Source organism: Alternaria ventricosa (assembly GCF_023758065.1).
Source record: "Alternaria ventricosa strain BMP 2768 chromosome Unknown scaffold_3, whole genome shotgun sequence".
In the NCBI taxonomy this organism is placed as follows: domain Eukaryota; kingdom Fungi; phylum Ascomycota; class Dothideomycetes; order Pleosporales; family Pleosporaceae; genus Alternaria; species Alternaria ventricosa.
This window is the reverse complement of record NW_026055683.1, coordinates 1,313,612-1,335,541: the sequence shown is the minus strand read 5'-3', so window position 1 is coordinate 1,335,541 and position 21,930 is coordinate 1,313,612. Positions and strand designations below refer to the sequence as shown.

Genomic DNA, 21,930 nt, shown 5'->3' with positions numbered 1-21,930 from the left:
TCTAGTTAGATTGCTTTTTAAGAAGTACACCTGTAGCTATAATAGCTATGTCGCGATTACTTGTATCTATAGAGTTAGAGCGTAGGATTAATGTATAGATGCAGAGGATAACAAAGAGGTAGGCAGTAATTAAGTAATTGCGCAGGAGGAGTTCTAATCGCAGGACGTTTAGAGAGAGTAGAGTAGAAATAAGATTAATTAATCTATCTTCTAGCAAGCTTTAATGCGCAGTAGGAATTAGTTCTACAATTAAGCAGCTAGGCTTATAACTATTAGAGCTAGAGACAATTAACAATTAGAGATAATTAAGTATATTGTAATTATTCTACTACAAAAGAAAGTTAGGATAAAATCCCTAGCTATATACCCAAGAGCTAAGCGATCACGTGTCTGCGATCAGTCGATCACAACCGTTCTCTAACTTCGACAACAATCATGCCCCATTGTGCCGATATGCTCAATATCGTACTCACATGAAATGAACTCACGTAGATGCCGAGACCAAGACTGGCGAATTTGTTGTTGAGTAGGAACCGGGGTTTGAGACTTGTTCAGATGCAGGCGGGGTGTTTGTTCTGGCGTTTATAGAGCGGGTGGTCTGTTTTCTGTCGTGTCTCCGACTTAGGTAGGAAAGTTTGTGTTCTTCCCTTCCCCAGAGGCAGTAAGCTGCTGGCTAAAGACTGGGACCTACACGCAGTCTAGACCGTATAGAGGATACTGCGAGCATCTGTGGTGAGAAACCGTATACTCGGACCTCCTGGTAATGACCACAGCCCCCAAGACACACTGAAAAGGTCGAGGCAACAAGACGCGAGTAGCTCCATTGTAAGCTACTCGTTCAGATGTTTCCTGCGCCGCCTGTCTCCTCACCCAGATGCTCTCTTAAGATTCGCCTGTGGCAGCGATGTGTTCTGATGGTAGTCCAAGGCTCATGGCAGTGTACAACACTGGCGAGACCTCACACTTTCCGCCCTTTCGAAACAGGTGGTGGTGGTGGTGGCATGATAAGCGGCCTCTTACACGCCGTAAATCCGCGTGGCGCTGGGTACTTTCTGTCCAGCCAGAGATTCCATAGCATGACAGAGGCTGTACTCGATGACCAGTACAGCATGAGTGCGGCAGGTAGATGCTGACACATAGGGCCGATCAATAGAGCCACCCAGAGTAAAGTCCTTCGAAGTATACCAGGCCACCTCCGGTTTTTAGTGCTTTCGACACTATTCTTCGAGGTGTAGATGTTTGCGAACATGATGGCTGATGCAATGAATGGGAGGGCACCTGTAGGATCTGGAACAAGTAGGTCCTGGAACCAGAGCACCCCCTCTGTTGCCAGCGAAGGCTCAAAATATGCAGAAGGTGTTACACGCGCAACTGTTTCCCCAAGCTCGTTCGTCATCGTTGTGCCTTCGCCTTTGACGGCTGCGACCACCATGCCTACCAGACCATCATGAGCGCCGCATTTCTGCCGTATGACCTCGGCCATGGCGATGAATATAGGTAGTTGCCCAACCGTCCACATGATTTGGCCACTCAAGCTGACGTTCCATCTCTTATCAATCGCCGACGTGACTTCCTTTATCTCTTTACTCGCAGTTACGATGCCCTGTTTTACTGATCTGAAACCGCCGCGCTTCAATACCTCGTCACGTTTCTTGTAAGCAAGTGCTTCTCGGAGCGGTTGGAGACCGATGTATCGGGCCATAAGAGCGCGCGACCGAGTCCCGAATGTCGTAACAAGAAGACCGCGGGTGATGAAGGCGGTGATTGGTATGGCGGCATACCATGGTACGGCGGTGTGGACGAGCGACATCAGCTCGTGGGGAAGGTACAGGATGGCATCGACGAGGGGATCCTGTCGCGGGGTCGAAGCGTGGAAGGCGCGAGCCGATGGTCGGCATATCGAAGATGTAGACGTGTTGGAGGTTCTCGGAAGCAATTGGCATGCTGGCTGCCGCAGGAGGCGCGACGACAGCATCTTGCAGTGGTTTTGGTGCTGCAGCTGTATATCAAAATGTCCGATTCCCGAGAGGAAGAGGCTCCCACTAGCGCGTCAGGGTCCCACGCTCTCGGGCCGGCGCCAGGAACCGTCATCCCACCTGAACAGCTGTCGCTTTGCCCAAACATTTGCCCATGGCTGACTGAGTCTTTGTTGTCTGTCTCTCCCCACTGTCCCTGCTCGGCGTTGTTCCACGATGGGTCTGTTACTCATCTTCCTCTCGCTACTACTGCCTGCACTCTTGGCTACCGTCTTTCTTCCCAAGACCCTGCGCTTCGCTGCGGAAATAGTGGGACAACATCTCCGACGATCCTCCCGTACACGACGAGAGTTACTACTGGCTAGGGTAGCAAGCGAGACCAAGACATTCGAGGCGCAGCAAAAGAACAAGAAGAAAGAGGACGATGACTGGGAACAGGTCGGGAACACACCTCCTGGCAGTGCAGTGAAGGACGGACCGGCGGATAGCGAGTGGGACGGCATAGTGGGCTTCTTCCACCCTTTCTGGTATGGGTGGCATGCTCTGAGGGACTAGGATTTCTCGCTGACAGGCTATTCTTGTAGCAATGCAGGAGGCGGCGGCGAACGAGTCCTTTGGGCTGCGATCCGAGCAAACCAGAAGCGCTGGCCGAAGGCTACTTGTATAGTCTACACTGGCGACCACGACGTCGACAAAGCCGCCATATTGAAGCGTGTAAAGGACCGTTTCAACATCCAGCTACACCCCCCGACCGTCCACTTCCTTTACCTCACAACCCGCGACTGGGTACTCGCAAGCACATGGCCGCGATTCACACTACTGGGCCAATCTCTCGGCTCTCTCATCCTCGCCTACGACGCCTTCAGTCTTCTCGTGCCCGACATATTCATCGACACCATGGGTTACGCCTTCGCTCTCGGCCTATCGTCCTTCCTCTTCCCGACCGTACCAACCGGCGCATACGTCCACTATCCGACCATCTCCACCGACATGCTAGATTCGCTACAGGTTGGAGGTCAAGGCATAAATGCAGGGACAGGCGCAGGATATCGAGGCGTTGCAAAGAAGAAGTATTGGCAACTCTTTGCGAAACTGTACAGCAAAATCGGCAGCACCATTGACGTGGTAATGACCAACTCTACATGGACGCAAAGCCACATCAAGTCTCTCTGGGAACCATACCGTATCAAGCGAAGCAAGGCAATCGAAATCGACGTCGTCTTCCCGCCCGTAGCAGTCGAAGAAGTCATAGAAGCCGTTCCAGTCTCCGAGTCGAGCGAGAAAGAACGCGGCCCCTACCTCCTCTACATCGCGCAGTTCCGACCAGAAAAGAACCACCGACTGATCCTCGAGGCCTTTGCATCCTTCCTGCACTCCAAACCCGAACTCCCAGCGTACCCCAACGATACCCCGAAGCTCGTCCTGATAGGCTCAGTACGGAACTCGCACGACGATGCGAAGCGCGTCTACGAACTGAGGCTTCTAGCACATGAGCTGCACATCAAGGATAATGTCGAGTTCATCTGCGATGCGCCGTGGCCGCAGATGCTCGAGTGGATGCGCAAAGCCAGTGTGGGTGTGAACGCCATGTGGAACGAGCATTTCGGAATCGGAGTGGTGGAATACCAGGCTGCTGGCATGATCTCTGTGGTCAACAACTCCGGTGGACCCAAGCTGGATATCGTAATTGAGATCGACGGAAAACCTACTGGTAAGTCTAGGCACTTCGCAATACCACGTCCAGAACACTACTAACCTTTCACCAGGCTTCCATGCCACAACCGCAGAGCAATACGCCGACGGCTTCCGCAAAGCCCTCACGCTTTCTCCCGAAGACACACTGGACATGCGACAGAGGGCTCGCAGGTCAGCGGAGCGCTTTACCGATCAAGTATTTGCGGAGAGGTGGCTGAAGAACACGGAGAAGCTCGTTGCTTTGCAAATCGAGCGCACAGCAAAATAAGGAGCGGTTCACAAAACTGGGAGCATGGCGTTTATACTGGACATTTTCGATACCACACATGAGCATTGGGGCGGTTGCATCCCTCTTCAGGAGTCAGTCTAGGATCCGATATGAATTCAACTTCTTGCAATCTTTACATTACGGAGTACGCGGTTAGAAGTGATGAGTGATTTGCTATGTGCTGGGTGAGCTTTTATTGTATTCTGACCCTTCTTCGGGGATGATGGCTAGCTATGTAAAGATATTTAAGTGGATGTTCAAATCCATGTCCAGGAATCGTTGAAGCAGTTCGATCCAACCAATCCAAACAGGTCATCGTCCTTACTACCATAACTTTTCGTAAGACGAGCATTAAGCGGCTAAATGCCAATCGGTGAATGAATACAGCGCAAACAGCGTGATAGCAGCAGAAGAGGAAAACCAAAGTGGCGGGACCAGCCAAGCCAACCTAAGAATGCAGAAGAAACAAGCCAGATTAAAATCGCTCAAGTTCCTGGAAGCGCTCGACGGGGTCAGCAAAAGACCGCGTCAAGCCAACTGATGCCCAAAAGTCGTCGCTGACATCTTCCCTGCGCGCGAGGCGCTCCAGCAAGGACCGCGCATCACGGAGCTCTTGATCTAGTGGTGGCGGTTGCGGCGACTCAGCGGGTATGAGCGGAGGCATACCCTCGTAGTCGTTAGCGCTCACGGGTTCCTCTGCTGGTCCGTCGAGCTGGGGAATCTGCGGTCTCGACGGCGCTTCCGTGTCGGCGTCCCGCCAGATGCCAGAGTTGTAGAAGCTGTGAACGACCTCGCTGGCGTCGCGGGATCGGTCGATTACGCGGAGTCCGTAGCGTTCTGTATCGCGCGCAGGAGGTTCGCTGGAGAAGTACGATGGGCGCATTCTTCGACGGGGAGCGGTCGAGTCTGAAATGTTCAAGCGATTCCTGCGGGCCTCTGTGCCGGTACGACGGCGTATGCTGCCGCGTACGTCCATCTCTTCTTCTTCGGTATCGGAGGCTGAGTCGTCCTCGGAGGTATCGCATGCCCGCATGAACTGCTCATTTTGTGGGGGTGAAGGCCGTCGTGATGGCACTGTAAGGTGAGTTTGCGAAGATGCCGCCGAGTTGGCACTTCCTGCTCGTGAGCTGGGATGCGAATTTGTGAATGAGGCTGCCGCTGCGGCTGATGCGAATGATGACCCCGCACTTGGTGCGACAGGATCGTCCACGACGGTGGTGAGGAAGCTGTCCCATTGCAACTGATCTTCAAAGGGACTGACGCTGCGATTCCGGTCGCCTAAGCCATCCAGCGCACCTGCTGGACTCCAAGACTCGCGCAAAGAGCTGGCAGGCAACGGTCCATCAGCAATGGTGCGGCGACCCATTCTACGCAGCGGGGGGAATGCCACAGCGTGGTTCTCGCCTGTTTCGTGGCTCTCCTCAGGCGCATTCGCACTATCATCTCGCGTCGATCGATCAGCACGGGGGCTCTGAGAACGCGTTGATCGTCTGGTGGCGCGACGGTAAGATCTATATTCGCGCAAGCGTGCGAAAGGGTCTTGCGCGTCACCTTGTGCTTCCGTTTCGGGCGTTCGCGACGCTGCCGCTGGCGCAAATCCCGGTGTGAAAGCGGGCAAGGGGCGGTCATGGTCGGGAGTGGCGCGCGTTCCATACGCGCGCATGTAGCTATCGAGGCGACTGCGCGACCGGCGCACGCTGCTCTCGTCGCGTTGTAGAGTAGGTGGGTGTCTCGAAGGCTCGTTGCTGCGGTATTCGGTCCTCGACACTTCGGGGACGGGTGGCGGTGCCAGACGCGCGCGATGCGACGAGCGAGGTATCCATTCAATATGCGGACCGGAGACGAGGAAATCCGTGTCGAGGGCGCTGCGAGGGCGCGGTGATCTGTTGGGTCTGACGCGGCGGCGGATGGGGGAGCGTGAGCCGGCAATGTCAGCCCTCAGTGCGTCTTTCCTCGCGTCTTCTTCGCGATTTATGTTCCATCCGATCGGGATACCCATTGCGCCGAATGTGTGATCTGCTTTGTTTCGGAAAAGATGGGTGAGGTGCGGTGTTGATGGTGACGCGCCGGATGATGCTAATGGGATGGGTCGGAGAAGGAACTAGGGCGGCAGAGCGGCGCACGTCGCAGCCGCCTAAACCAGGACAGTGAGGCTGAAGGGTCCGGGGGAGGCGCAGAACTCCAAATGGGATGACAGCGCTGGCACTTGTCTGCCCAACATTAATACAGCAAGCGTCTTTAGTCTGTATTATCGCCTCTAAATAGCTTGTCTCAGCTTCACTTCACAGTGTATCACAATTCGATGTTCCCACAGCAAACGACCCTTCGTCTTCGCCAGGCGCGACCGTGACCGCCAAGCCGTAGTTACCCAATGCAGCAAGGTCGCACCTGTCCGCAGCTTTTGGTCCACTCGCTCCAATGAGTCAACATAATCTGCAGGTACATCGTTTCAGAACATTCCGCGTCTGCCTGGACCCCTAGTTGCCTATGCTACTGTAAATTACTCGTCTCGTGGTCATGATCCAGCCTGGCTTGGAACGGATCAGTCTGCTTCTGAAAAATGTCCAGTTTCCGTGGAAATCGATACATGTCGCTGGCACCAACGGCAAAGGATCCATTTGCCACTATGCGTCGAGACTTCTTTCCAAGCGACTCACGATTGGCAAATTCACATCTCCACATCTCATCGACAGGTAGGCACGCTGTCACGTGAGGTGGTTCTAATCTAACTTTTCCAGATGGGACTGTATAAGCATCAACCATAAGCCCGTGGAAGAGGCCCTCTTTCGCAAGATCGAGAAGCACTACCTGGACCTGAGTATAAGAGATGGCATCAGTGCTTCAAACTTCGAAATATTGACCGCCACTGCTTTCCACATCTTCAACGAAGCCAAGATAGATGTTGGTATCGTGGAAGTTGGCATGGGCGGAAAGCTCGACGCTACCAATATACTGAACAACCAAGCGGTTTCCGTCATCGCTAAGATAGCGCGAGACCATGAGGGCTTTTTAGGTGACACCCTAGAAGAGATCGCACTCCACAAAGCTGGCATCCTCAGGCCCGACGTACCCTACCTTATCAATCCTAAGAATGAGGGTAACGTCGTCGACGTCATTGAGGAACATGCTCGCAGCATCGGGGCAGGACCTCGTTTGGAATACGATCCCCCGGGCTTTTCGAAGACTCTGTTTGCGAACGAAGATCGGCCGCCAAAACCGACCGATCAACGAGAAAACATTGTCCTCGCAGCGAGGGCTACCATGGCAGTAATGGAAAGTTTCGGCAAAGAGATGAAACCGTTTGTGATGCAACATAGCTTGCACGGCTCGAGGAACATTCCATACCCAGGACGACTAGAGCCGGTTCGAGTACCGCCTATCTTTGGTGTGCCAAGCGCGGATGGCACGACTGGAGTTAGTCAAAAAGGAGAGTTTATCCTGGTAGATGGAGCTCATAACGCCGATGCTGCCACACTGCTGAGTGGCCACGTCGGACGGAATTTCCGGGCGAAGAAGGTTCCTGGTGTTCAAAAGCCACGCAGGGGATGCCCTATCACATGGGTACTTGCAATGACCGATGGGAAAGATGCACATAAATTCCTGAGAAACATACTACACCGAGGAGACAATGTCGTCACTACGTCCTTTGGTCCGGTGGATGGTATGCCTTGGGTGAAACCAATGCATCCAAAACGACTCCTCGCCATAGCAAAATCAATCGAGCCCACTATCACTGGGCTAGCTGTGGAAGAAGGCGGGCCGCTCCGAGCGCTTTGTACAGCGAAGTATCTTCGAGAACCTGAAGGATCGATCGTCCTGACAGGTAGTCTGTACCTTGTGGGTGACCTTCATCGCGATTTGCGGGCGAACTATGGAAAGGACTACTGGAACAGACCGCATTTTGAGGAGACCAGGAAGAAGTTCGCAGCGATGCTAGAGGAGGAGAAGCACAGAGTCAACCGGCTGCTCGGCGGACCCATCGATCCCTTTGATCAACCTCTTGATCTCAATGTCGGAAAACGCGAAGAAAGCGACGAGTGGAAAAGGCAGCAAGCGAACCGCGAAAAGCGGAGGGCCATGCAAGAAGAGATCGCGGCTCTTGACCGAGAGATGGAGCTTCTCACAGCCGAAGAGCAGCACCTCACAAAAGGGCACACACCAGCTACAAATAATAACACCTCGGCTACAAACAAGGGATCAAATCCACCCCGCATCCACAACCCAGCGATATCTTTGTTAGAGGAAGGCGCACCCCTCCCCAGCAAATACAAGACGAAGACCCTTGAGGGCGGCGCGAAGATCAGATACCACAAAACAGTATCGTCATCTCTGGATGAGGAAAAACGGGTGGAGCCTTCTCCTCCTATACATAGGGCACCCCTCAAGGCCGACACATACAGTCCAACTACCTTGGATAATGGCGGAAGGATAAGATTCCACAAAGTAGAGTAAGTCGCTCAGCCACAAGAGCGAAAGGCGTACCGAAACTGACCAGTGAAAAGGAGCAGGAGTGGCACGCTAGTGGTCAACTTGAATCACCGTCGTGAGTAGACATTTGATCGGTGCTTGAAGATCGAGATCCTTACCTGTACGATATAATTGTGTATGGATGCCGCACCAGATTTGCAGTTTCATTATGGCGCGGTATGTGCAGGGAGACACCACTTTTCAAAAGTCGTTTCATCTTCCATGTTCTTCATATGTACATTATTACTATACTCTATCCGAGAGCTTCTGGCACATTACACAAGTAAAGTTGCTTCCATCCCTCCATTGTACGCTCTTGACTCCAAGCTCTGTCCCGAAGAGCACAAGAGTGCACGTGCAGAAGCAAGCAGCCGCTCTCCGGCGATACAGCATCTGGCGGTCACAGATCTAATCAGCTCCAAAACCCCACTTTTTACTAGTGAAACTACCGCATGCGGCATCTTTGGGAGTAAAACCGTGGATTATGGCGATCTCTTGGCACAGCGAAACGTCGCGATCAGTTCTGAGAGGGCGCTGCCCCCCGCGGCGGCGCCGGCAAGGTTAGCGGCCAGCACAGACCACCCCACACAATATTCGATTTCGACAGTCGAGCATCGTGACCCCGACAAGCCTACGCACGCCCGATTCAACTCCGCCGACAACAAGTCAATACTGTCAGTAGCCCTTTCTGCGAAGTCGCCACAGGGCTTCTCATAAAGCTACAAATTTAGCTGACTTCGAAAATAGCAAGCGACAATCCCCCGTCCACAACCCCCAAACCACACATCATGTCTCACGAGTCGGTCTGGTATTCGCGCCCTAGGACTTACGGCAAGGGCTCCCGCGAGTGGTACGTTTGAATCCAAAACCTCGATACAGTAGATGGAGGAGGGGGAAAAGGCGCCGATTATATACGCGGCTGGGGCCAGGGCGAGCGCACCGTGTTGGTCTGCGCGAGGGGAGGGATTGGATGCACCTGATGCAACGGGCCAGGATACCAGTACGCGATGGCTAACACAGTACTCACAGCCGCGTCTGCACCCACCCCGCTGGTCTGATCCGCAAGTACGGCCTCAACATCTGCCGTCAGTGCTTCCGCGAGAAGAGCTCCGACATTGGCTTCGTCAAGGTACGTCTCGCACCCATACTTGAACAATACAAAAGCACGCAAACTCACATTGCAACAGCACCGATAGATTATTTCTCTACCGTACGCTTCGAGGGCTGGAGTAGAAGGCGCATGTGACGATGATTACCTGACGATACGATACAACAATGTTACCTCGACCCGACCGCCCACATGATCAAGCAAGACGACGGATATGGGTCTGAGATAAAAGGAAAAGCAAGCTGAGAGAGTGGGCTTTGTAGTCGGGTGGGGATGGTTCTGCATGGCGTATTTCCTCATACTGTGTTTACGGGCAATGGGGGATACCCGGCCTTGCATGCAATGAGAAATCAATCCTGAATTCACAACACGGCTCCTGTTTGCAGTGTGAAGATACGGGTTTGGGTGTACTGATGTGACAGGGGGGCTTCTTTCGAATTAAGGACCCGTGATGCAGGCTATCATCGGCAACTGGGACCTGGAGCACGTTACCCCGACACGACATCTCATCATCGACAGCTCGGTCTTCTTAGTCCCACTATACCACAGTCGTGTAGGGCGAGCGCTCATCTTCCTCGTCATCTCACAGAACTCGTTAAGCAGAACATAATACAGTATCGACAGGACAAGCAAACAGCAAATGCACATTGAAGACAAGGCAGAAGCATCCAACCTCATCCATACACAGGTATATACGTCGATCTCTTGATATCAAATGCGCGCAAACGAAACCAACAAAACAAGACGTAAGAGACATGTACAAATTACAACCTTGGCTCATGACATTCCGACAACCAACTGTTCCAAAAACAAGAGCACGAGCATCCCTCATCCACTCATCCATCCCCGCTGATTTCTCGTCCTTGGCCATTTTGGTCAAATGACAAGAAAACATTATCCTCCTCTTCTCTCAATGCCACAAAGGTACGTATTGCTTACTCCGCCTGAGGCATACTCTCCACCTCTTCACTCAAAGCCCTCCAGTTATCCGCCTGCAGCTCCGCATACTTGACACGTTCCTGTGCCCACTCTTGATGCAGTCTACTAACGTGATATTGCGACTTTTGGAAGAAGAGCAGTTCGTCGCGGATGCATTCTTGGATGAAGACGCCGCGGGCGTGTTGTTGGACGATGGATTCCTTGTCCTAGTATCACGCGTTAGAATATGATCTCATTGTATAAAGGGGATTCGGAAACTAACCTTGAAAATGGCATCCTCCACCTTCTCCGCCTCACCGGGTTTGATCTGCTCGGCGGGCTTCTGACGAATGTTGTGTAGTTTGGTTTCGTTGTTTGCAATGCGCTTTTCCAGTTGGGGGATGTTGTCGCGGGCGTACTTGTCTCGGCGGTCGAACATGTCGCGTACACTGACTAGAGTGTCTCTCTGTCTCTTCAGGTCTTCGAGAACACCTTCTTCCCATCCTCTTGCTTCGTCTTCTAGCAACTGTCTGCTGGAGTCGAGGTGTCGCGCTGTAGCGTTCATACCCTCGTTCAACAATGGAACGTCGTTTGTGTCGACGGCGTATGTTTCTTGACTTGACTCTGTGAGTCCGCTGAGAGCAGAGGAGAAGCGTGCATATTCTGCTGCCATTCCTTCGTTTCGGCGGGAGAGGCGCTCCATCATGCTGCAGAGGGTGATGTAGGTTTCTGCGCTGCGCCGGACGCCGGACCGGACGGTATCAAAGAGCTCAGGGAGGGTCTTCGGGAGGGAGTCTTCGAGATCCGGTGGTAGGGGTTTGCCGGTGAATTCTTCCTGGACGGAAAGGTTGGCCTGTTTGCGCCAAACTGCGAGTTCCTGTTCCAATTAGTACAAGCTAGACGGTCCCCAAACTGATTAAACTTACCGTAGGTACTGTCAGAAACATGACTACCAGCTGCTCCTGGTTCAGGACTGGATGCCGTACGAGCGCGTTGGTGAAGCGCGTAAGACCCTTTCTTCGCTTCTCGAGGAAAGTGGCATCTGCAGCTATTGGGTTGCCGTTGACTAAGAAATCTCAATACGTATCAAGGCCACAGCAGGATGTGTACTTACTACCGACCCTCTTTGGGGGCAACAATGGCAATTGTCGGAAGGGATACCGCTTGTGCAGACAGTCCAGCAGCCAGACGAAATCACTGTATCGACGGACAACCTTTGTGGTGCGTTTCGAGCTGGCAACTTCGTAGTTGCGGTGCTGGAACATGAACATGCCCTCTTTCTCTGAGAGCGCAGTGATGGTTATGACCTCTTCGTTCCCACTACCGCCTGGATTCAGTCGTCCAATAGATCTGCCCAACTCTGGTGTCGCATTGGACCCACCCTCTCCTCCTGCGGGTGCGCCAAAGCCTTCTTCTCCCAAGCCGGGGGCAGCGAATGGCTGGCTCGCTCCGCCATTGTATCCGCCCCAGCCACCTTCACTGCTCAAAGAACTTGGCTGGACGGGCTGCGGGATGTTGGAAGAAGCGGCGGTCGATTGTGTTGTAAACTGACTTGTCGTTCGTGCGGTTGGGGGTAAGCTCGAGCCGTTGGTGTGCGGTTGGGAGCTGGTATAGCTCGCGTGGCTGTGGCCTCTGTGCAGGTCGGGGCTGCCCCAAGGATCCGCCTCTGGGTCGCCGAAGGATTGCTTGCGCATAGGCGCACTCGACTTGTTTGCAGGAGACGGTTGCTGCGCAGACGGCTGGCGTTGCGGCGCGGGAGGAGTCGGGGGCTGGGCTTGTTGGGGAGGAGGTGATGGTTCGCGGGCCTTGGTGGACTGCGGCAGCGTCACCGTTGGGACGGGAAGATCTGGCGGGGCGTCAATGTCGTTCTTTCGCGGCACGCGCGACAATGCTAACACTCACTCCTTTTCCTCTCGTCGACGCTGTCTAGGGTGATGTCCTCATGCTCTTGCGCCAACCCAATCAGGGCGAAGACAACATTGAACTCGTTCCTGCCCAGTTCGGCGCTGCCACCAGACGGTAGTACAATCTCGAGTATCTTGGACTGCGCGTGACCGGGGATGTCGCTCTCGGCCAGCAGCTTCTTGACACCCTCCACGCTGACCCCATTGCCTTCGCGGTCGCCAGCATCTAGCAGTGCGTCGAAAGCGTCAATGTACGAGTCGGGCACGTCCGAGGCAGGCAGCAGCGACTTAACGAGAGCTTCGCGTCCGGCTTTCTTGGGCGTGGGGAAGCCCCAGGGCGAGTCGTTGGCGTCGAGGTCGTCTGCGAACAAGCTGTTGCCCGTCTTGCCCGCGGGCTTGGGATCGTCATCGAAGAGCGACGACGACGGCTTCGCGCGCTGCGGCGGGTCATCATCACCGAATAAAGACATTGTCGCCTGGAGAAGATGCGCGGCCGACTAATTATTTCCAAGCTGCACGTCGTCGATGGACAGAATGCAGGGCCACAGCTTAGACTGGAGGTGCTACACGCGATGATAACATGGAGCTATGATGCGGCGGTGCAAGGAACCGGGCTCCACTAACGCCCGTCCCATGCCCTACCAGATCGTCACAGCCTTATCAATGCCTTGGCACATCTGCTTGACATTTAACAACCGTATGAGTTACTGACAAGTGCAAATACATGATTTACTTATTCATTGATATTTTGCTGTACATGCTATGGCGCTTGATAAATCGCAGTATCCACTGCTTCACCTATCATTGCAGGCTTGCGCCATTCCACCTAAATCAAAGAGCCTGACCTTATGGCCGGCGGGTATCCATCCCTCATACAAACACCAAAGAATTTTTAAGTTCCAATTGCGCCATTCCATGCCAATGCTGTGTGGAGTCTCCACTGTCCTCGATCCATGCCACCAATGCGCCGTTCAATGTGGGGGTATATACGTGCTATCAACGTTCGAAATATAAACAGAAACATGCGAGAGAAGATGGTGCGCCAACAAGCTACCTGTCGTGATCTGTCCGAGTGTGGTTTTCGGGCCTGCTAAAGTCGATGGTGGATGTCGACTCATCTTGTGGCAACGGTGAACTCGGTGCAGATGGCGGTTGTCGCACCTCTGTCCCGAGACCACCAGTGTTGTGTTGGCGACCAAGCGGGGCTGCCGGCGAGAACCGGATACGGGGAGTGCGTGTTGAGTTTGGCGAGGCCGACAAGTTGATGACCTCGCTTGAATTAGTCCCTCCATGAGATTGATCTTGTTCGCTCGGAGTTGGCGCACTCGCTGGCTGCGTACCCGCACTGGCAGAGGACTCGTCCTGTTGAGCTTGTTGCTGTTGGCGGATGATGTCTGGAGACCAGGTTTGGCCCCGGGGTTGGGCAGGAATGATCGTGACTGGTAGAGTCGTTTCGTGCTGTGACCCAGGCTTCTTCTTCGACCTGAGCTTTTCGCCTTGCTGCGCGGCAAAGGTGCCCAGGCGATCGGCTAGAGCTAACCCGTTGTAGTTGCGAGGGGGTATGTTGGCTGCAACATCGTCCACCGCGAGTGGTTCGATGACCTGCCCCCTCTGGAGTTCCTTTGGCGGGGTTCGTCCTTTTCGTCGGAATGGGTTTCCTAGTGCTTGCCATTGAAATCTACTCCTGCTGGTAACTGGTTCCAGTTCTCCTCCCTTCTCAGGATCCTCGGGATCAGCTGGTTGAGCCTGAGGTTCCTGTGGTGAATCTTGTGTTTGTGGCTGTGTTTCACGATTTCCTGGTCGATCATCTGTCGGTGCGTGCCGTGGATTCACAGGTGTATCGCTGATGGGATGATAGCGGACTGTGTACACAGTCGAGTCAGCACTGGTGGTGTCTGTCCTACTGACCGGTGATGCGATGACTGGTACCGGAGGCGGGGTCTGCACCCGTACATAGTTCCGCGAGCTGCGGTCTCCGCGTGTAGCAGATGCCGACCGTCGCACAACTGGTGGTGGTGCAGGAATGTGAATAGTACGCTTCTTTCGTGCTTCTGCTCGTGGCGATTCGGTCATCTTGCGTCCGAACCTCTGGGCAAGATCGTTGAAGCGGCCGGCATGTGCTGATGTGAACGCGCCGAAGCCGCCAGAGCCTCCGCCAGTCTTCTTTTCATCTTTTTCTGATAGCTGGGCCTTGCGCTTTGAAGGCCATTTGGAGTCGGATGGGGTGTTGTCGAGCATATCGTCTCCATCGTATATTTCTCTCCCCAAGATTCCGTCTTTTCTCTCTTCTCTTTCCAGTGCTTCGATGCGCTCCACCCACTCCCAAACGATGACACTAGCAGCAGCAGCCCCTACCCAGCGGAAGTAGTCCCCCCATCCGGCAATGGTGTAGTTGGCGATATCGGTAATGAAAAATACGACGGGTGTGAGAATGGCGATGATAGATAGTAGGGAAACGACGCTCATGTTCCACATCATGGAGTGGTAAAAGGCGTATCGTCTCTTGGTGATGGCGTAGTACATAACCCAGGCGGCGTAGAGCATGCTGAGTGATAGTTGGAACAGGTAGCTGAGGGCGGGGATCGCGGTGTCGAAATGTGCGGGGCGGCGTTGGTTCTCATAGGGACCGAAGCTGTTGAGACAGCTGAATGCAATGTCGAGCAGGATGAGAGCGAATCCGACCCACTTGATGATGACCTTCTCTTTGTGGCGCGGGAACAGGCGTATCAGAGTCTGTACTTGTGCAAGCCAGAGGAAGATGTCGGAAACAACGCGCGAAACCTTGATTTCCATGCCAGCTACGACCTGGTCACGCAGCTCCATGGCGTCGATGAAGCCCTCCTCGTACTGGCGTTCGGCGATCTTGAACGTGTCGGCGGTGGCGAGCGTCAGGGAAATGGCGACGGTCAGGGCCGCGGCCTTCTGCAGCCATGGACGGCTTCCGACTCCAATGATGGATCCGCTGCCTGTTGCGCCGCTGATCATGCCGCGTCGTCCCATGAGCCCTGAGCGTCCCGAAGCGTTGCCGACGAAGAAGGTGCGTGGTGTGATGATGAGCATGATGACGAGCATCCAGGCGATGACGGTCGCGGCGCCTGTCGCGTAGGCCTGGGGCGTGATGGAGGCGTGGAAGGGGTCGCGCATGTCGGCGACGCTGGTGATTCCTCCGGTGCCGTCGTCGATGTTGCCCTGTTGGGTGGCCGTGTTGGTGCAGAGCGGGCGGAAGACGGCATTCTGGTCGAGCGTGATGGTGTTGCCGGGCGAAATTTCGATGGTACCGTGGGCAGGCAGCTTGTACGAGGGACAGTGCTGGTAGCGGTCGTCAGTCGCGTGCGTGGAGGGCGTCGCGGTCGTGATACTCACGTAGGGTCGGGTGGCATCGGGCGCGCGACGGTCCAGGAGAGGCGCTCCATGCCGCCAGGACTCGGCCTCCCACATGCTCGGTCGGCGGTTATACTGGTCCAGCAGCAGTTCGTGTCCGGTAGAAGAAGCCCATGGAGATTCAGACGAGCGACATGGCCTGTGTGTGGTGTTGAGGTCGAGGGTGGCCGTCGTGGGTTAAGCGTCAAGGCCAAGTGGGAGGTGTCTGGGCGAAGCTTGAGGGAATGCAGGCGGTCCCGGTGGCACCTGCCGTTCCAGACTGCCACTGCCCGCCGCTGATTGGCGCGTCTTTCGGCCCTTCCAAACAGAAAGTCAGAAACTACCAGTTGCACCGCGGAGCCCCCAGTCACTCCGCAGCCCGAAACGTCGCAGACTGAAGCCAGCAGAGTGGGCCGCGTGTGCAACTCCAGACTGCTTCACGCGCGCTCTGGCCTTTCTCGCCCGTATCGTTCGCGAACACTGTGCAGCCTCCTCAGGGTGAGTCTCGTCCGCGCATGAACCAATCTCGTCGGCGCAGGGTGGCAGGGAGCGCGCAGCCTCGGATCATATCGGGGAGACATGGGGGACCCTCTTTTCGCGACTGGGGAAGCTGGATGCCTTCCCCAGCACTGACAGCAAAATCTAACCACCTTGCAGCTACTGCATCCGCCATATCATCGTGTTCATGCGACGACGAACTGCAGAAAATATAGTTTGACCGTTTCCGGCTCACGCTTCAAACGACAGCTTGGGGCTAAGATTCACTACTGCTACTGCGTCCATCCCAGCCCAGGCCTGAGGCTCACAGATGGCGTGATCTCGGTGACAGCTGCACCATGACTGAAGCCCAGTCCGCACAACAACATTGAAATCCTTAGTTCAACGTCGAATACTTCTCAAAACCGGATTTCGCATCATCGCAGTGCACCAGTGAACACATCATCGCGACCCAGTGGTCTGTATACCAGCCGTTGTAGCCGGGTGTCGTCCGAAAAACACTTCAGAGGCCTACTACGTGCATGCTCTTCGCTTAATTGAAGAGAGCGCATTCAGTTCATTCGACATACGAATCGAGCTCTCTCGATCTGTTCAACCTTGGAAAACATAACCTTAAGAGGCAATCGGGACAAGCTGCTTCGTGCGGATGAACATCCGGGAAAGCTTGAACACGCCCACGTTCTGGCCATGCGCGTCTAGAACCACCAACACAGTTCAGCCTGGTCTGACGCGCTTGATCCTTCCGTGAACACCTCTGCAGCTGTGCGCCAAGGGACACTACATGCTGCCGACTTCCGATTCTGACGCCTGCAGTCAGTGTCGCGCAGCATGGCGAACCTGTGGAACGTGCTGTCAGCCGAACTCTCTTGTCAGCTCTCACCGCTTGCGATAGCTTGGGGCTATGTATACAGCGAACAGGTATTACCAAAAACCATCGTCTCCACGGGTATATGCTGGAGTTCGACAAAAAGATGTTCACATCTCAAGTCGAGCGTATACTTTGAATACCGCATGCGACTGATTTGTATGTCTGCTGACATGTCGGTCCAGATCGCCCTTCCAACACGCGTGCTATTCTATTTTAACTTCCCCTGCAGTATTTTTATGTTTGCTCTCATTACCTTGGGACGGCGTAGCTTTGCTGCGGATTAAAAATATTTATATGTAAGTGTAAATCCAAGACCTTCTAGGTGCATTGAGGTATCGGAACCGGGTAGCGTGGTGTCCTGAAGCTCGTCAAACGAGGGTATCGTCGCCTCTGAGGATATCAAGCGGGTTTGTAGCAGTGGCTTATGAGACGTCTTGTGGAAACCTGGGTACGTAAGTCCGTACGTAAAGGTTAGAACTGTTTGTCGGGCACACTTCATTACCAGACATTCATGTGAAGCCACATTCAATGCAACGAACGCGTTTTCACATAGGAGTATGTGAACCTAGTTGATGTGCTGGGTATAAGTATCCCTCGACATAGCCATCCTTGCATTGCTTCTTTAGAACACGCATTATACTATCGACAGCTACATATACCTTTTAACTTACTCATCACTTCAATCAGTATTCGCCTGGAGCGAACATCAGCATATCAAGCAACCATGTTTCTTCCAGTCACATACAACTACAAAGACACCATTCCAACGTCACATACCTATATTACGCCCAATCTCCCATCGATAACCCCACTTCTTGAAATAGCATCCATCCACGCAAGAAGTGATATATTCAAGTCCTTTAGAACACGATGAAAGACCTAGTATTAGCACCAAAGAGCAAGATCGAGATGAGCACATACCGCAAACAGCTCCAATCCTTGGAAGCACTGTGGGCTGGAAAACCAGAACCCGATTTCAAGAAGAAGCGAGTTCCGCCCCCAAACGAGGGAAAGGGCCTGTATGACCCCGTGTTGGCACCAAAGAGCAAAATCGAGATGAAGAACTATCGCCAACAGGTCAAAGCCTTGGAAGCTCTGCGTGCCGGAGAGCCAGAACCCAAATTCAAGAAAAAAGTGGGTTGAGCCCCCAGATGACGGAAAGGGCCTACCACCTGCAGTTGTAAGAAAGGGTACTGTGGTGCAGAGACAAAATTCTTATTGGGGGAACGGCTGGGACGACCAGATAAAAGCTGAGCGTATTGAACGTAAAGAGGCACAGGCACAAAAGAACCTCAAAGCCATCAACAGCGCTCGATCTAGAGCGGAGAAGAAGAGGAATGACCACGCGAACACTGTTCGAGCTAGGGGCATGCCACAAACCTATTTCAGGAAGAGTATGCCAGCGGCTGCGAAAATGATAGACATGTGCGATTCCGAACCACGTGGGGGGCCGAAAATCACGACTAGAGCGCAGAGAAGTAAGATTCCTATACCGCTATTGGCTGATGTACCGGCTCGTAGACCAAGCCTTCGCGGGAAGTCGAAGGCCGACAAGACCGCGCATAAAAGCCCGCCGCAGCTAGAAGCAGAGCCAGAAATACTCAAAGGGAAGGCACTGTACAACAAATTGACGACCCCCTCGGCCCAAACCCCGACTCGTAGAATGAGTTTCAACGCGTACGGTCAATCAGCAATTAACAAAAGGGGCATTTTAGTTCCAACTTATTATGTTCCAACAGACGAGGAGAAGGAAGCAGCGGAGAAAGCAGCGAGGGTGAAGGTTTTACAAGCCGCTGAGAGAGAGCATGATGCTATGCTGAGAAAGCTTGAAGAATCTTTCGAAGACCAGGACAAAAGACTCGAAGCGAGGCGCAAGAGAGAAAATATCGATGACCGGATCGAATTACGATCAGAAGAAAGTCTGCGTCAAAGGCGTGATGTAGAGTTTCTGAAGAAGAGACCAGTTGGACTGTTCAGAGCACTCTACTAGACTGCAGCTAGGCATGATTAGCAGGATTTCAAGGAGGATTGGATCCAGATGAGATGAAGTAAGCAGGCTGAGCTAGACAAAGAGGAGTTATACATGTATTGAATGGGGCGCTTTCGACGGGAATCCAAACCTGACTGTTGATTGGCGAGTGCGGTGACATTGACCAGTTCCAAGGTTACGACACTTCTGCTCAGCGCTAAGATCAGTGGGACATGCGTGGAATCGAACTAATTAGAATAATGTCTTAGCGAAGAAATCTCAGGGCAAAGGCGTTTCGTAAGGTTGTTGGATGTTGTTTAACGAATGTTTGTGTTGCAGGTTCGTTCTATGCAGTTGACGGTAGACGCATGACGCTAGCGCACGTGCTCGCGCGCCTGCCTGAATCGCCAGGCCCTTGCAGATGCGCACTCTTTCTGTCGCCCCACCGTCATCGAAAAGAAGACGCATTGTTGCCGTCTTAGAGCATTCTCTACAAACTTTTGGGTACTATAATAGTCGCGCATTTCTCCCCGGAGTTTTGCGACACTCGCACATCTACAGCGACGTTTCCGCAACGCGATCGTCCGACGCGACGGCGCTGCGCAAGATAGAATCTGGGGCGACACATCAGTGAGAGACGTTCAGAGTGAAGCAGACTCCAAGACTGGACACGCCAAGATGGCACCCAAGAAGGCGCGCGATCGCAAACGGCAGACCAAAATCAACTTTTCACCTGCCTCCCAATCCTCACCTGCGACTAAATCGACTACCGCCACGACCATGGGAACCTCGCCGTCGCGGCCGAACCTCACGGCTACGACACGGACAAGACGAGCGCCTAGCAGAGTTTCCAACAAGAGCAACAACAACAAGCATGATAATTCGAGCGATGACGAGTTAGTAGTGGAAACAAACAAGGCGATGCGGTTGGGAATGCTAGACGGGGGCACAGCGCGTGGCATGTTTGACGGATCCAACAATGGCTCTGCCAGCTCAAATACGTCGGGAGAGGAGGACGAAGTACAAGTGGAGCAACCGAAGTCGCGAAAGCGGAGACGAGCACCGACGCCCAGCGAATCTGAAGACGAGGAACCGACAGTCACAGTCATCCCGCGCAAACGACAACGCCGTGTTATCGAGATCGGATCTGATACATCGGAGAAACCGAAGAGCAAGAAGAAAGAAGAGAAAAAGAAGAAGTCCTCGAAGCTCAGCAAACGGCGAGAAAGGAAGGAGAGTACACCAGAGGAGGAAGAGTCACAGTCTGCACCTCGCAGCAGCCGAAGAAAGACTGCGAAGAAGGCCTCGACACCAGACGAAGATGACGAAGAGGACGAACCTCTCACGCCGGTACCGAGCTCGAGGCGGAAGCCTGCTCGCAGGCGTTCTCCGTCCATTGAGGAAGAAGAGGAGCAGAGTCCACCTCGAAGCACGAGGCGCAGACTGAAAAGACGAAAGTCACTTTCAGAAGACGAGGAAGAGCCGTCAGCCACGCCCCAACTTACAAATCGTGGGGATTCTGCGTCAGACGATGAGGAACAGGAAGAGGGCGAGGGAGGCGCAAACGAGGACGAGGACGACGAGGAGCAAGACGAATTGAAAGAGGAACTTGCGTTTCTGCGATCGTCTCCATTACCAGATCGCGGCAGACTGAGAAGCACGCAAGGCAAGCCCAAAAACAAACGCCAGGAAGCTCTAGAGGCATTGAAAAGGCGACGTGCTGGTACCAATGAACCGCCCTCTTCTGCGACACCTGGGCGCAAAAGAGCGTTTGTGGTGGAAACGGACTCCGAGTCTGAACTCGAGGTTATCAAGGAAGAGCCGGACAGCGATCTTGAGATCCTGGACCAGGATGACATCGAAGACGACGAGCAAGAGTCAGACCGCGATGCCAACGCCCTTGACATGTTCCAAGAAGACCAAGAAGATGAGCATTTCATCGACGACGATCCGGACAATGTGATCGGAGAACCGTCTGTCAATGACGATCTCGATGAAATGCGTCTAGCGTTCAGTCTGTCGCGCGCGAAAACACGGGATCTGTTCAAGCACGCTGTCGAGTGGATGGTCATGAAGAAGATCCATCCAGCTTTCGATGCGGAGAAGAACGTCTACGTGCTGACTTTCCGCAAGCTGGACGATGAGGTGAAGGGCCTCGCAGGGTCCAAATACACCTCCTCAGCCTGGACAGCAGACTTTACCAGAGCCATTCGCGCAAGACCGTTGCTCTTAATGAACGAACTCAGCGCTGCCGAAAGGGCCGTAATGTCACCACATTGCGAAGCATGCAACCGAACCAACCACACAGCTAGCTTCGAGGTCCTCTTCCAAGGCCAGCCCTACCACCCGGAGACACTGGAACCTCTCGCCAATGCCTCAGACGACAGCGATAGCGACAGTGACTCGGCCTTATCTGCCGACTCTGAAACCCACCTCAACGGCGAAAAGCCAACTTTCAACTACCAAGGAGATCGGATACCTCCCGAATCCCACCGCTTCCCACTCGGCTCAACATGCAAAGCTAATGCTCAAGTTGCGCATACACTGTATCACTGGCGCTACAATCTCTACCAATGGGTCAAAGACTACCTCAAGGATGAGGGACATCTGACCGCGGAGAAGCTGGTCAAACGAGATGGACGAAGTGATCGCAAGAGGGAGAAGGAGGCACGAAAGATCGTGGATACTATGGAGGAGAACGGGCGCATCAAGCATCTTTACCACTCGTACAAGGATCAGCTTAGGGCAGCGGTGGAGGCAGATAATGACTATGCGAATGGATGGGGTAGGAGGGGCTGATGATTTGTGCGCCTGCTTCTATGGACAGAGCGGTACTGGTAGCTGGATTACTGTTATTGAGGAAGGAGCTGGCTTGTATATCAGCACATCATCTCAATCG

General features: G+C 53.7%; 9 protein-coding genes across 9 annotated transcripts; 5 read left to right on the top strand and 4 right to left on the bottom strand.

The window, feature by feature from the left end:
• Window positions 1–958: 958 nt before the first annotated feature.
• J4E93_002385 (uncharacterized protein) lies at window positions 959–1,975 on the bottom strand (the record flags this gene model as incomplete). The annotated part of the gene is made up of 1 exon (XM_049340332.1): window positions 959–1,975. The coding sequence occupies one exon, from the start codon at window positions 1,973–1,975 to the stop codon at window positions 959–961; it is 1,017 nt and encodes a 338-aa protein (XP_049202654.1).
• A 217-nt stretch (window positions 1,976–2,192) lies between these two features.
• On the top strand, window positions 2,193–3,939 carry ALG11 (asparagine-linked glycosylation protein; the record flags this gene model as incomplete). The annotated part of the gene is made up of 3 exons (XM_049340331.1): window positions 2,193–2,503; window positions 2,561–3,687; window positions 3,743–3,939. 3 exons carry the CDS (start codon window positions 2,193–2,195, stop codon window positions 3,937–3,939), a joined length of 1,635 nt encoding a protein of 544 aa, XP_049202653.1.
• A 475-nt stretch (window positions 3,940–4,414) lies between these two features.
• J4E93_002383 (uncharacterized protein) lies at window positions 4,415–5,938 on the bottom strand (the record flags this gene model as incomplete). Its single annotated transcript, XM_049340330.1, has 1 exon — window positions 4,415–5,938. The coding sequence occupies one exon, from the start codon at window positions 5,936–5,938 to the stop codon at window positions 4,415–4,417; it is 1,524 nt and encodes a 507-aa protein (XP_049202652.1).
• A 518-nt stretch (window positions 5,939–6,456) lies between these two features.
• Window positions 6,457–8,391, top strand: J4E93_002382 (uncharacterized protein; the record flags this gene model as incomplete). The annotated part of the gene is made up of 2 exons (XM_049340329.1): window positions 6,457–6,632; window positions 6,678–8,391. The coding sequence occupies 2 exons, from the start codon at window positions 6,457–6,459 to the stop codon at window positions 8,389–8,391; spliced, it is 1,890 nt and encodes a 629-aa protein (XP_049202651.1).
• An 803-nt stretch (window positions 8,392–9,194) lies between these two features.
• Window positions 9,195–9,602, top strand: RPS29 (40S ribosomal protein S29; the record flags this gene model as incomplete). Its single annotated transcript, XM_049340328.1, has 3 exons — window positions 9,195–9,256; window positions 9,436–9,535; window positions 9,594–9,602. 3 exons carry the CDS (start codon window positions 9,195–9,197, stop codon window positions 9,600–9,602), a joined length of 171 nt encoding a protein of 56 aa, XP_049202650.1.
• An 847-nt stretch (window positions 9,603–10,449) lies between these two features.
• J4E93_002380 (uncharacterized protein) lies at window positions 10,450–12,806 on the bottom strand (the record flags this gene model as incomplete). The annotated part of the gene is made up of 5 exons (XM_049340327.1): window positions 10,450–10,659; window positions 10,716–11,309; window positions 11,359–11,498; window positions 11,547–12,278; window positions 12,335–12,806. The coding sequence occupies 5 exons, from the start codon at window positions 12,804–12,806 to the stop codon at window positions 10,450–10,452; spliced, it is 2,148 nt and encodes a 715-aa protein (XP_049202649.1).
• A 580-nt stretch (window positions 12,807–13,386) lies between these two features.
• Window positions 13,387–15,774, bottom strand: J4E93_002379 (uncharacterized protein; the record flags this gene model as incomplete). Its single annotated transcript, XM_049340326.1, has 1 exon — window positions 13,387–15,774. One exon carries the CDS (start codon window positions 15,772–15,774, stop codon window positions 13,387–13,389), a length of 2,388 nt encoding a protein of 795 aa, XP_049202648.1.
• Window positions 15,775–17,932: 2,158 nt separating this feature from the next.
• J4E93_002378 (uncharacterized protein) lies at window positions 17,933–19,052 on the top strand (the record flags this gene model as incomplete). The annotated part of the gene is made up of 2 exons (XM_049340325.1): window positions 17,933–18,196; window positions 18,252–19,052. The coding sequence occupies 2 exons, from the start codon at window positions 17,933–17,935 to the stop codon at window positions 19,050–19,052; spliced, it is 1,065 nt and encodes a 354-aa protein (XP_049202647.1).
• Window positions 19,053–19,709: 657 nt separating this feature from the next.
• J4E93_002377 (uncharacterized protein) lies at window positions 19,710–21,830 on the top strand (the record flags this gene model as incomplete). Its single annotated transcript, XM_049340324.1, has 1 exon — window positions 19,710–21,830. One exon carries the CDS (start codon window positions 19,710–19,712, stop codon window positions 21,828–21,830), a length of 2,121 nt encoding a protein of 706 aa, XP_049202646.1.
• Window positions 21,831–21,930: the final 100 nt, after the last annotated feature.